Source organism: Toxorhynchites rutilus, chromosome 3 (assembly GCF_029784135.1).
Source record: "Toxorhynchites rutilus septentrionalis strain SRP chromosome 3, ASM2978413v1, whole genome shotgun sequence".
NCBI lineage: Eukaryota > Metazoa > Arthropoda > Insecta > Diptera > Culicidae > Toxorhynchites > Toxorhynchites rutilus.
Genome location: NC_073746.1, coordinates 48,090,036 through 48,102,461, shown reverse-complemented (window position 1 = coordinate 48,102,461; position 12,426 = coordinate 48,090,036). Strand labels below are relative to the sequence as shown.

Below are 12,426 nucleotides of genomic sequence, written 5' to 3'. Positions count from 1 at the left end.
TTCAAGGTTCTTTCTAAGTTCGAATGAATAGAGTCTAGCATAGAAATATCGTCGTTAGGAATTAAGTTGGATACAATATTTGTCCTCCAAATTCCTCGCTTTACTATACATGACCCAACATGATCAAACATTAAACCCCCTTCCTCAATAGGCTGGATGTTGACGGCATTTGTCAAATTTACCAGTACTAGAATTGCCATTGCGGTTACGATAGCCTTTTGTATCGTGCCGGTATATGGTCTTATTTTACCTATGACTTTCTTTTTTGTTTGTGGCTTCGGTTTCAATTTTGACGCCAGCTCTTTTACATGCTCGATGTTAACCGTTTTTCTTACTCCCCATTCTTGAGGATTTCGCGGTCCCTTAATTTCCTCTTTACTCCCTGGGGCACTTTTAATTACTCCAACAAAGTTAAGAGGTGGTGAGGAAATAGTGGTATCTTTTGAGCTCTCGATTTCATTGTTCTTACTTACATCTAATACTGCTAATTTTACAGCTGGTCTAGTAATTTCACCTTTAATTGTTTCCACGGTAGCGGATCTAACTTGCCCATCCATATTAGTTGTTGTTCTTATCACCTTGCCCTTATGCCATTTACCTTTCTTTTCTTCATCGGCAAAAACCACGATATCCCCTACCTTTATAGGTTTAGTCTTCTCCAACCATTTATTTCTTTTAGTTAGGGTTGGGAGGTATTCTTTTATCCACCGATTCCAATATCCCTTAACAATTGATTGCGCTCTTTTCCAGTGTTGACGAGTTGCTTCTGCTTTGGAAACGTCGTCGATCGTAATGACAGCTTCACCAGCGCAACCTAACAGAAAGTGATTAGGAGTTAAAACCTCATCGTCTTCTGTATCTAAAGGAATATGCGTTAACGGGCGATTGTTAATGAGGAATTCAACTTCGGTTAGTATGGTTCTAAGTTCATACTCTGGTATGGTTTCTTGTTTTTGAGGTAAAAGGCTTTTAACTTCTCTCACCATTCTTTCCCATACTCCACCGAAATGCGGTGAAGCGGGAGGATTAAAATGCCATTTGACTCCGTCGTCTGATAGCCTTCTAAGAATTTTCTCAAATTCGTTTCTTGCTCCAATGAAATTAGTTCCATTGTCGCTGAACAACTCTTGCACTTTACCTCTACGATATTGTAAATTTCGGAAACATATAATAAAAGAGTCTGAGCTCATATCTTGTGCTAATTCGAGATGTACTGCTCTTGTTGTCATACAAGTAAACAAACATCCCCAACGTTTTTCAGTGCGTCTTCCAATAGACACGCCATAAGGGCCGAAATAATCTGTGCCTGTATACGTGAATGGCTTACAATATGGTGTAGTTCTAGAACGTGGTAGGGCTGCCATCATTGGAGGAATTGGCTCCGCAGACATATTTTTACAAAATTGGCACTTCCTTCTAACTGTCTTAATAGCAACTCTGATGTTTGTTATCCAGAATTTTTGTCGCACTGCCGCTATGGCAGTCTCCAGGTTTTTATGTCGATATTTTTCGTGATAATGACGTAATATCAAAGTGCTCACATAATGCTTGTAGGACAGAATGATAGGTGTTCTGGCTGAAGTTGGTAAACAGTTAGCGTTCTCAATACGTCCCTTTGATCTCATTATTCCATCCGTGCAAATTTCCGGGCTAAGTGCTCGAATTTCACTTCCCTTATGAATTTTCATTTTATTTTGTAAGAGTTCCATTTCTTTGGGATATGACTCCCATTGAGCCTTATATATTAAAACGAGCTCAGCATAATCCAGGTCCTCCTTGTCAATATTTTTATTGAAGCTTTGGTTCCTGCATTTTGATTTCAGCCAATCGATATATTTGAATGCAATTGCAACAGAACGCTTCAATCTCACAAAATCCGAACACCAATTTATGTGAATGCTTTTCAGACCACTAAACTCTTTCGATTGAATAGTGTGCAGTGGTCTTAATTCTTCGTCAGTGTCGCTTCTCTGAACTTCATTTGGCCAGTTTTCTTCATTATCATATAAGAACTGTGGGCCTGTAAACCAGATTGAATTACTATTTGATAATTTCGTAGCTTCATCCGCTGGATTATTCCTACTATTCACCCATTTCCACTGGTTTACGTATGTGGTTTCTAATATTTCTCCTATCCGTAAGGCAACAAACTGTTTGTACTTGCGTGGTTCTGAACGAATCCATGCTAATACAGTTTTGGAATCTGACCAAAATACTACTCTATCTATTGATAGACGTAGCTCGTTTTTTACTGTCTTAGCCAATCTGCTTCCTAATACAGCGGCTTGTAATTCGAGTCGTGGTATGGAAAGCATTTTAGTTGGTGCGACTCTTGCCTTGGCAGCCACGATATTGACATCAATGTGTGACTCATATACACTCCTTAAGTATACTGCTGCTGCATAAGCATTCTCAGATGCATCAACGAAGACATGTAGTTCTCGTTCTTTTGGGTGAGAAGAATTGGCATATGAACGTGGTATTCTTATTGCTCTTGCTTCTTCCAGTTTTGTGTGCCAGTTCTCCCATTTTTTCTTTAGTGCTGGGTTTAATTGTTCATCCCATGTTATTCCACTTTTCCAGAGCTCCTGCATTAGAATTCGAGATTGAATTGTTATATGTGATAATAAACCAAGTGGATCGTAAACACTCATGCTTTGTGAAAGCAGTTTTCGTTTCGTAAACTCCTGTGTAACAGGAATATCCACCTTGTAGCGAATAAAATCCTTTTTTGTATCCCAATACACTCCGAGTACTTTTTCATATGATTCCTCAAATTTTCCTAATAAGTCTTCTTTAACTTCCGTTCTATTTTCTTCCGGGATTTGTCCCAATAGCTCATTACTGTTGGATATAAAATTTCTGATATTGAAGTGCCCATATTTGTGAATGGTAATAACTTCGTTCACAATTTTTGAGGCATTTTCTAAATCGTCGAAACTATCTAGGTAGTCATCCACGTAATGGTTGTTTTGAATGGCCTCTACTGCCTGAAGATGACTTTCTTTGAATTTCTCAGCATTTGTGTTTTTAACAAACTGTGCGCATGCGGGCGAGCAGGTAGCTCCAAAGGTCATCACTTGCATCACATACACGTCGGGATCTTCGTCAAAGTTTTCCCTAAATAAAAACCTTTGGGCATTTTGATCTTCCTTTCTTATTTTAACTTGATGAAACATTTCTTTGATGTCTCCAGTTATCGCAAATTTTCCTTCTCTAAATCGTATTAACACTCCAAATAGCGACGTCGTTGCATCCGGGCCTTGTAATAAATTCGTGTTTAGGGACTCTCCCTTAACCTTAGCAGCGGCATCAAAAACAAGCCGTGGCTTTATGGGCTGTTTATTTAGGTTCACAACTGTAAAGTGCGGTAAGTAAAATATTTTTGGATCACGTTGCTGCTGTTCTGTGGGAGTGAGTTTTCTAGCGTATCCCTTGGTTTCATATTCCTTTATTTTCTCAACATACCATTTACGTAGACATTGATTTTTACGCATTTTTGATTCTTGACCACGTAGTCTGTTCATGGCTGATTGATAGCTATGCGGAAATTGTACATCCTCCTGTTTCCAAAGCAGCCCAATTTCATAACTTCCTTCTTCATATTTCAAAGTGGAATTCATGATATCAATCGATCTTTTTTCATCGTTAGACATCAAGGTTTTTACAGGTACTTTTATCCCGAAATCTTCTAGGCTAAAATAATTTTCCATCATTTTATTGAAATAATCTGATGAATCAATTTCGTCGTTCATCAGCACGTGTCCTTTCAATTTTTTATGTTCGTTAGTTTGCCCGAACAAAACCCATCCGAGTTTAGTGTTCTGTGCGACTGGTTCATTAAATTTACCTGATCGCGTCTCCCTACCGCTTATCAAAAACGAATGCGGTAAACCTAACAGTATTTTTGGCATAGCATTTTCATATCCTTCGAGAGTTATATCTTCTAAGTGATTGTATTCTCGTCGTAATTCATGAATATTCATTGACTGTGAGGGAAGAGATAATTCCGACACAGTCCTCAAATTATGTATGTTATAACGTTGATTATTGCATCCTTGTATACTTAGGGAAATTTCTTCACTATCTAGTTCTTGCTGAGTTTCGCCATTAGTCCAAACCAGCGTTAAGGGGTTGTTACGCCCTTGTGTTCCAAGTTTATTTTTAATATCAGCGTGAATCAAACTTACTGATGACCCAGGGTCTAAAAATGCGAAAGTTTTAATTTCCTTTTTTCCGCAGCCCAATGTAACTGGAAGGATTTGATACAGTATTTTGTTCTCTTTATTTACATGACAATTAACGCTTTCTGTATTATTAAGGTTAGCATCTCTCTGAGTTGCTCTATGCAGTAATGCGTGGTGTCTAAGTTTGCATCCATCGATTCCACAAGGCTTTGCGATCCTGCAATCTTTTGCCATGTGGTTTGTATAATTACAACATGCTAAACATAGCCTGTGTTTAAAAATAAAATCACTCCTTTGTTGAACGTTCATATTTTTAAAAATTGAACATTCTGATGTCTTATGCTCGTTTCGGCATGCGAAACACTTTGGTAGGCGCTTCGGCCTATATTTTTGTTCCTTTACAGCATGTGTATTCAGATATCCGCTCTTATGAGGTTTTTCTTTCCTCTCCGACTGTAGCATCGTGGCCAACTCTTCTTGAGGTTTTAACCAATTATAAAGGTCCTCTAGCGTCGGTATAAATGGATCAATTATATCTCTTGTTTTCTTTGTATCGGCTACAAACTTGATCCATTGATGATGCAAGTCGTTTGGAAGTTTTAAAACTAAATCACGAATCAATCTAGGATCATTGAGATATTCATCGTGTTTTAGTATTTTTATATTTGTCACGAAACAATCAAGCGATGTTACAAAATCAATCATTGTTTGGGGTGATCCAAAATGTGGATTCCTCGCATTTAGCATTTCCTTCAATAAATTCGAATAAATGGTTTCGGGATTTCCGAACCGTAGATTTAGTTTTTCCATTATTTTTGGAACATTAGCTTTATCGATTAAAAGAGCGCTCACTAATTTCAGCGCGTCTCCTTTGAGATATTTCTGTAAACGATTTATATTTTCTAAATCGGAAAAGTTTCCTTGAAGGGTAGTTTCTTCGAACGTTATTTTAAATCTAGGCCATATCTTATATGACCCATCAAAATAGGGGAGGTCTAAGAGAGATTGCCGGTGTAACAGTCTATTTGAATCAGGGGTTTCTTCTCTACCCTCGTTCTTAATTTTAAGAGTTTCTACTAGAGCCCGCATAGATTCTCTATGGATATTCATCATCTCTTCTATTGGTGTTGGTTGTGTTTTTTGAAGTCTTAACAATTCGTTCTCTATGGTCTTGCATTTGGGGCATATCCATCTTTCTGTTTGTTTAGGTTTTTTATTTAGGCCTGCGCATGTCAAATGGAACCATCGGTCACATTCATCGCACGCGACTAAATCGTCCCTAGAATCAGGCTCATTGCACAAGCGGCAATTGCCATTCTTATTCCTAATGAATTGATAAGACATGACTAAACTAAAATGGAAAAATCACACCTTTTTTGTTGATCCGGTCCTATCTCCGTCTTTCCGTGTTGGTGCTTGGGCGATTCTCTCCTTGTCCTGGGAGGCCTTCTGGCTCGGATGTTGTTGTCACCTCTGGTGGTGCTACTGCTGGTGCTGCTGCGTCTACTGCTGCTTAAGGTTTTTGCTGGTTAATTCACTTATATTTGTCTCCGTTTGAAAGGAACACTTTTGGCATCCACTGCCGGTTTCTTAATCAATTCACAATGTTTATTTCGGTTGAAAGAAACACTTTTGGCATCCACTGCCGATTGAAGAGTTCGCAAATTATCTTTGAAAAAGACTTTTTATTCGCGATTAACACTGTTGGCATCCACTGCCGATAAATTTTCGCGAATTATCACTTCTCGCATCCACTGCTGAGAAGAGTTCGCGAGTTAACTTTGAAAAAGACTTTTTATTCGCGATTAACACTGTTGGCATCCACTGCCGATAAATTTTCGCGAATTATCACTTCTCGCATCCACTGCCGAGAAGAGTTTCACTTTTGGCATCCACTGCTATTTGAAGAGTTCGCGAATTAACTTTGAAAAAGACTTTTTATTCGCGATTAACACTGTTGGCATCCACTGCCGATGAATAGTTCGCGAATTAACTTTGAAAAAGACTTTTTATTCGCGATTAACACTGTTGGCATCCACTGCCGATAAATTTTCGCGAATTATCACTTCTCGCATCCACTGTCGAGAAGAGTTCGCGAGTTTCACTTTTTTCCACTTTGGAAATCTTCACTGCTCCTCTCTGGAGCCACCATGAAAAATTTCTCTATTGAAAGAAAAATTTTAACGCTTTCGCGTGAGTTCTGTTACAATACTAAAAAATTTATTCAAAAGTTTCACAATATATACATGGTTCCTTAAACTAAGATTGACGAGGAACATCTCCTCTCTCTCTCTTGAAAACCGATAACATATCGGTTTCGTTTAGATCATCTACCTTCCTTGTCCCTTCTTCTAGCGTATGGTAACGTGCAGTCTGAGACGGCTGCACTACCCTAAGAAAATACCTTAAGTTTATAGCACCTCGTCGGTGCGCCTATCTTATTCTTGGATTTCCCCTTTCCATCCTTCGCTCTAAATAACATCCTTTTATTTTATTACACCCTGCTGGTGTATCTGGCTGAGCGCAGCTAGGGATGGAAAAGGGTAATAAAAATGCATCCTAAATGATGCATGCATTAAATTGTTTACCGGACGCTATTTAAATATTCGTCCATTCTGAATTTATGACCGGCAATAATTTCGAACTACAAGCGTTTTCTAGCCTAACAAAACACTTGAGCTCTTACATCTTTTAATTGCCTTACATTGGTCCTTTCTAAACGTTTCTATACCTCGCTTGGAGGTCTTTTCTAAATATAATCTCAAATATTGCTTATCTTATGGATCTGTAACTCGATCCGCGATAAGCCTCAGCTGTCCGTAACACACTCTGTTTATTTCTTGAAGAGTGATGACTAAAGGACACAGTTCCCGGTCTAGGATCTCCAGCTCTCCAAGGTTGTTATACAGACCATTGACATTCCACTGCAGGGCCAGGTTTGTTGATCTGGTGACTGTTGGACCTCGCTGGCGGTTGATGACGTGGTGGTTACTCGGTGAAATCAAACTGTTGTAAGAGACCAGACTCGATGGAGCACCCTGGGTGTTCGGAAATACCCTGGAACTCAACGGAGGTGAAGATGACGTTGTTGACAGGGGACCGGAGGACCCGGCTATAGCTGGTAGAAAGTCTATGTCTCCATGTGTCGTAGATAGCAGCATTGGATTGTGCTTCGACGGGCATGGACGGAACACCCGCGCTCTGAGTTGCCGAACGAGAGGGGTAAGGACGGATATCTCCCAGTGACCGGCCCCCCGACCCGACGGTGGAAAAAAAATCAGCGGCTTGGCCCTTGGCGGAGGTTGTTGTGGATGGTAATGCCGAACGAGACAGAGGGAGGCAACGGCCGGGAGGAATGGTTCCGACCGAAAGACGCCCGCATGACCCGACGGAAGGAAAAAATAGTTCGGCTTTTTTAGGGCAATCGACTATGGTGGTTGGTTCTTCGGCGACAGCAATGACAGCAGGCCCTGTCTCAACGATGCAGTTGCACGACGTAGAAATCCCGTCCGAACAAGCGTTTCCGCCCTTGTGCGTCCCGAGATCATATACGACTCCCACGTGGTCCTTCAGGGAACGGGCGTTGTCGCCCTTGTGCGTCCTGAGATTTTGTGTTCCCGCGTGGTCCATTGGGGAACGAGCGTTTCCGCCCTTGTGCGTCCCGAGATATCTTTCTACTCCCGCGTGGTCCATCGGGGAACGAGCATTTCTGCCCTTGTGCGTCCCGATTTCTCGTACAACGGAAGCCACTTTTCCCCGGCGCCGGGGGTTATCCGTCAGTACCGGTGGGGTTGTAACGTCCGCACTAACGGTGCCCCGGCTGCAGAGGGCTGTCGCGGAGTTCCGATTTTCTGCATCGTTTATCTGGTTCTTCGTCCTTGAGCTGCAGAGGTGGTCCAGTAGTTCCGGTGGGGGTGTAACGTCCGCACTACTGGGGCCCTGCATACCCAAGGCGCTGCTACTCGTATCATCCTCAGGTCGCGGCATGGGATGCCGGAGGTTGTCCGACGATTCCGGTTGGGCTGTAGCGGCCGCATCGGCGGGGCCCCGACAATCCCTTCCGGAAAGCTACTAGTCAGCTGTGGTGTGGAGCGACATGTGTGGATGTGTGTTGGTTCAGGTGAGGCATTGTGGGATACATTTTTAATTATTCGCTTCTGTCGGATGCCAGGGGGTAGCTGGTCGCTGGTTCGACCGACTGGTGTCTGGCGGCGACGTGGGCTGCTGGTCTGTGGCCAACTGTCTTTTGCGGATGTCCTTTGGCGGTTGAGTGAGCTGGGAGTCCGGTTTTCGTTTTTTCGGAGGCGTGGCGGGTGCGACTATGTTATTTTTTGGTTGAGAAGAACGATATACTGGCGTGGGCGGCGAGGTGATGTCCTTAAATGTTGCCGTTTGATCGTCGGAATCGGTGTCTGAATCGAATCGATAATAGATGAAATCGTTGTGGGCAGCTGCATTTTCTGCTTCTTCCGAGACCGTTTCATTTGTTGAATGTGTTTTGGTCGGTGGAGAGGGGATCGGTGTGTTCATCGAAGACGGAGGAGTTGTTTGGACGGGCCGTGTTGCTCCGGATGCATTAGTGGTACTGATGCGGGTCAACAATGATCTAGCTACGATAATCTCTTCTTGTTGAGATGCTTTTGCTCCCTCTTTCAGGATCGATCGCTGTTCCATGGCCGCTAAAATGTTGGCCATCTGATCTACTCTTTCAACCAACGACTTAATGGTCGCTGCATTTTGGGCAGCCTCGGTGCGCTGCGATTCAATTGAAGCGGCCATGTTCGCGATGATGAGGTCCTTCTCCGCTATTATTTTTACTAGATCATTGTATTTTTTGTCCGGAGCAATCCCCGTAGTCGATGATTGGCCTTGACCACTTACCTCTCTAGTGACACCGGCGTAGCTTTTTGATCGACCATTTTCTGCTTCGAAAATTATTCGTGCGGCCATGTAATCGACGTCGCGGTCTACTTTTAATCTCTGAATGGTGTTTTCTTTCCGATATTCAGGACAGGAACGGGATGCTAGACTGTGTTCATTCGATCCACACTTTATACAGAACAATGACCGTTCGCATTTGGGACCCTCCGCCGGAATCACGTGTTTTTCTGAACAATTCCCACATGTTGGTGTGTCTTGCCTGCATTTGAGTTTAGTATGACCGAACGCCCAGCATTTGAAGCATTGCATGGGCGACGGATAGTAGGGTCTCGTTCTGACACGCAGATATCCAAAATCAATGAATTCGGGAGTTTTGTACCGCTTACAGTCAGTATTATCGTCGGAGTATTCTCGAAAGTGGTCGGGCCAGTTCGTCGCTTTATTCTCCTCGCCGCTGTAACCTTTTGATCGTGGAGGTAGCTCACAATTTGCTCCTCGGACATGTTGACTGTCTGCCCGCAACTTACGACGCACTTAGAAAAATTGAGGTACTGGTGGTACGTAACCCTCACTTTTGTTCCGTCCGCTAGATTGGTCAATTCCAGAAGTCTCTCTGCCTGTTTCTTGTCACGTACCTTTAGTGCGTATGCCGCACTGCCACCTTCGGGGAATGCACCTTCAATTTTTCCAGCCCAGTCCTCTATTGACTTGCGAATCATGAATGGTGCGGTAGGGAGCGTCTTATCTTTGCCGTCGTTGTCCACGCCAGTGATTCGTAGCACCATCAGTTCTCCGTGATTACCGCCGGGGTCCATGTATGTTGGTAAAGTCGCACCCAAAAAGCTACCGTCGATTGTGCGGTGATTTATCCCGCCATTGAGGCCCCACACACTAGGTGCGGGGCCGGGGACACCCGCCATTACGGCGGTTCAGCAGCCGCTTATCCAATAACAGTGAATTTTTACGACACACAAAAAACACGCTACGGAGGAATCCCTACCCCAATGACGTCACCGACGCGGCTTCTCACCTCACTCGCGTTTTATTTCCCGGCGGTTGAACAATTAAAAAAAAAACAATTGATAAATTGTCCACAAAACAAAATTAACGCGAACAAAACGTTCGAACACTTGTGTACGGCGATGTAGCCGCACCAGCGCTAGTGGCTCAGCAAACGTCAACAAACGTATATAATGCTATCGGTACACACAATTTTCACGACGAATAAACGGACAGTACGGACCGTACGGACACGAAATAAAAGCGGTAAAGTTCACTTCCACGACCTGCGCGGCGCCCCGTGAAACTTACACGCACAATTATACACAAAGTGAGACGTAAACAACAATTATTCGCAGCGGGAGAAATACAATATCTGCTCGCTTGCGATATCCTGCTGCTACTGATAATTATCACTGTATTTTGTTACCGTGCTATTATTCCTGAATTTATTGACAATATTTCTACTACTGCCGCCCTCACTACTGATAATTTCCAGAAAAAATACACCAATTTATTCTCAATTTTATTTTCACTTCCAATTCACCTGCTATTCGATTTGTTTTTATTTTGATTCTGTTTATCTCCCTTCTACTCTATTCTTCCTACCTATCAACGGTGTCAATTCCCACTAGACCGGCTTTTGCCCCAAACAATGTGGCCAGATCAGTGGGTTTCTTTACACCCCAGCCCGTAACTCCGGTACTGCTTAGCCAGTTCCGGTTTTACCAGCAATCTCGACCACTGCCAGATTGGCCACCGCTCTTCTGAACACTCCTTTCGTCGTCCGAACCATCGCTTGACGGACGTTACCATCTGCTCCTTCGATAACCTCCTCGACAACTCCACGGACCCAGTTCTTTCGGTGCTCTCCGTCTACTACGAATACATATCACCAACTTTCAAAGTCTTTTGATCCTCGTACCACTTTGTCCGCCGATTGATTCCTGGTAAGTACTCCTTGCACCACCTCTGCCACATCCTGTCTGCCAAGTATTGTGACCGTTTGTGCAAGTTTCGCAACGATTCCGCCAGATCAACGTGTTCGACCGTGCTATCTGCCTCTTTGACTACGCATCGTAAAAAGTGATTGGGCGTGATTGCCTCGAGCTCCGAATCTTGCGAAGAATATGTCAACGGACGAGTATTAATCATATCTTCCGCTTCGCTCAACGTGGTCAAAAGAATCTCATCCGTCAACTTCTTGCCGTCGTTGAACGCCTCCATAGCTTCCTTCACCGATCGTACCATTCTCTCCCAAGCTCCACCCTTGTGTGGAGTTCCAGGGGGAATGAAATGCCACTTGATTGTCGGACTGGTAACGTTCTCCGTACACTCCACGTTGATTTTCTTCACCGTGTTGGACATCTCCTTGCTAGCACCCCTGAAATTCGTCCCGTTGTCTGAGAAGAACTCGTCGGGTGCACCTCTTCTGCAAATAAATCACCTGATCGCCATCAGACACGCCTGTGTGCTTAGGGTATGCACCCCCTCGAGATGCACTGCTCTCACTGCGAGGCACGTGAACAACGCAACCCATCTCTTCTCAAACCTTCGACCGACCGAGACTTCTATAGGACCAAGATAGTCGACTCCTACCGAGCGAAAGGGCCGCAATGGTCGGGTCACTCGTTGTACTGGGAGTGGTGCCATCAACGGATTCTTTGGTTGACTCCGCTTGACACGGCACCAGGTGCAGTCTTTCACGACTGTTGCTATTACCGATCGGAGTTTTGGAATGTAGAAACGTTGACGGAGTTCATTGAAAACTGTTTCCCGATTTGCATGACCAAACCTTTCGTGATAGCTCTGAATGATCATCTCTGTGATACCGTGCCGTCTAGGGAGAATAATCGGAAATTTCTGGTCGAAGGGAATTTCTTCAGCCAACGCCAATCTGCCGCTCATTCTAACTACTCCATCAGTATCGATGATTGGACGCAACTGATACAACCAGCTAGATTTTTCAACAAGCACCCATGAGTTGGAATCTCTCCGCTCTTCCAACGTGCGTACCTCCTCAGGAAAGCCATCGCGTTGAGCCTGTTTCAACAAAATTATTTCTCCCGCGCGAAGTTCTTCTTGACGCAGCGACTGCAAAATACATTTAGGAGTTTTCTTCACGAATACTTCTAGTGAACTACTAGCCTTCGACACAAAAATAGGATGATCATATGCTTTTCTCCGACAATTGTTGATGAACCTTACAACACTAGCAGCTATTCGAATCAGCCTTCCCCATCGTGCCGTTACATGGATATTCATCGACGGAGTTGTAAACGGTATTCCGTGGAACAGAACAAATGCCTTCATTTCATCCGGAACATCGAGTTCCACCTTCCCTTGACTCGGCCACATA

General features: G+C 43.5%; 1 protein-coding gene across 1 annotated transcript; it reads right to left on the bottom strand.

The window, feature by feature from the left end:
- Positions 1-10,946: 10,946 nt before the first annotated feature.
- LOC129773091 (uncharacterized) lies at positions 10,947-12,425 on the bottom strand. Its single transcript, XM_055776642.1, has 2 exons — positions 11,620-12,425; positions 10,947-11,499 (listed from the first exon to the last, which is right to left on the bottom strand). Exons 1-2 carry the CDS (start codon positions 12,423-12,425, stop codon positions 10,947-10,949), a joined length of 1,359 nt encoding a protein of 452 aa, XP_055632617.1.
- Position 12,426: the final 1 nt, after the last annotated feature.

Bases quoted from the DNA above. Each gene is read 5' to 3' on its own strand.
- LOC129773091 (XM_055776642.1), bottom strand. From the start codon at position 12,425: ATGTGGCCGAGTCAAGGGAAGGTGGAACTCGATGTTCCGGATGAAATG. The intron at 11,500-11,619 runs GTTTGAGAAGAG...ATTTATTTGCAG, and splicing joins GAAGTCTCGGTCGGTCGAAG to AAGAGGTGCACCCGACGAGT.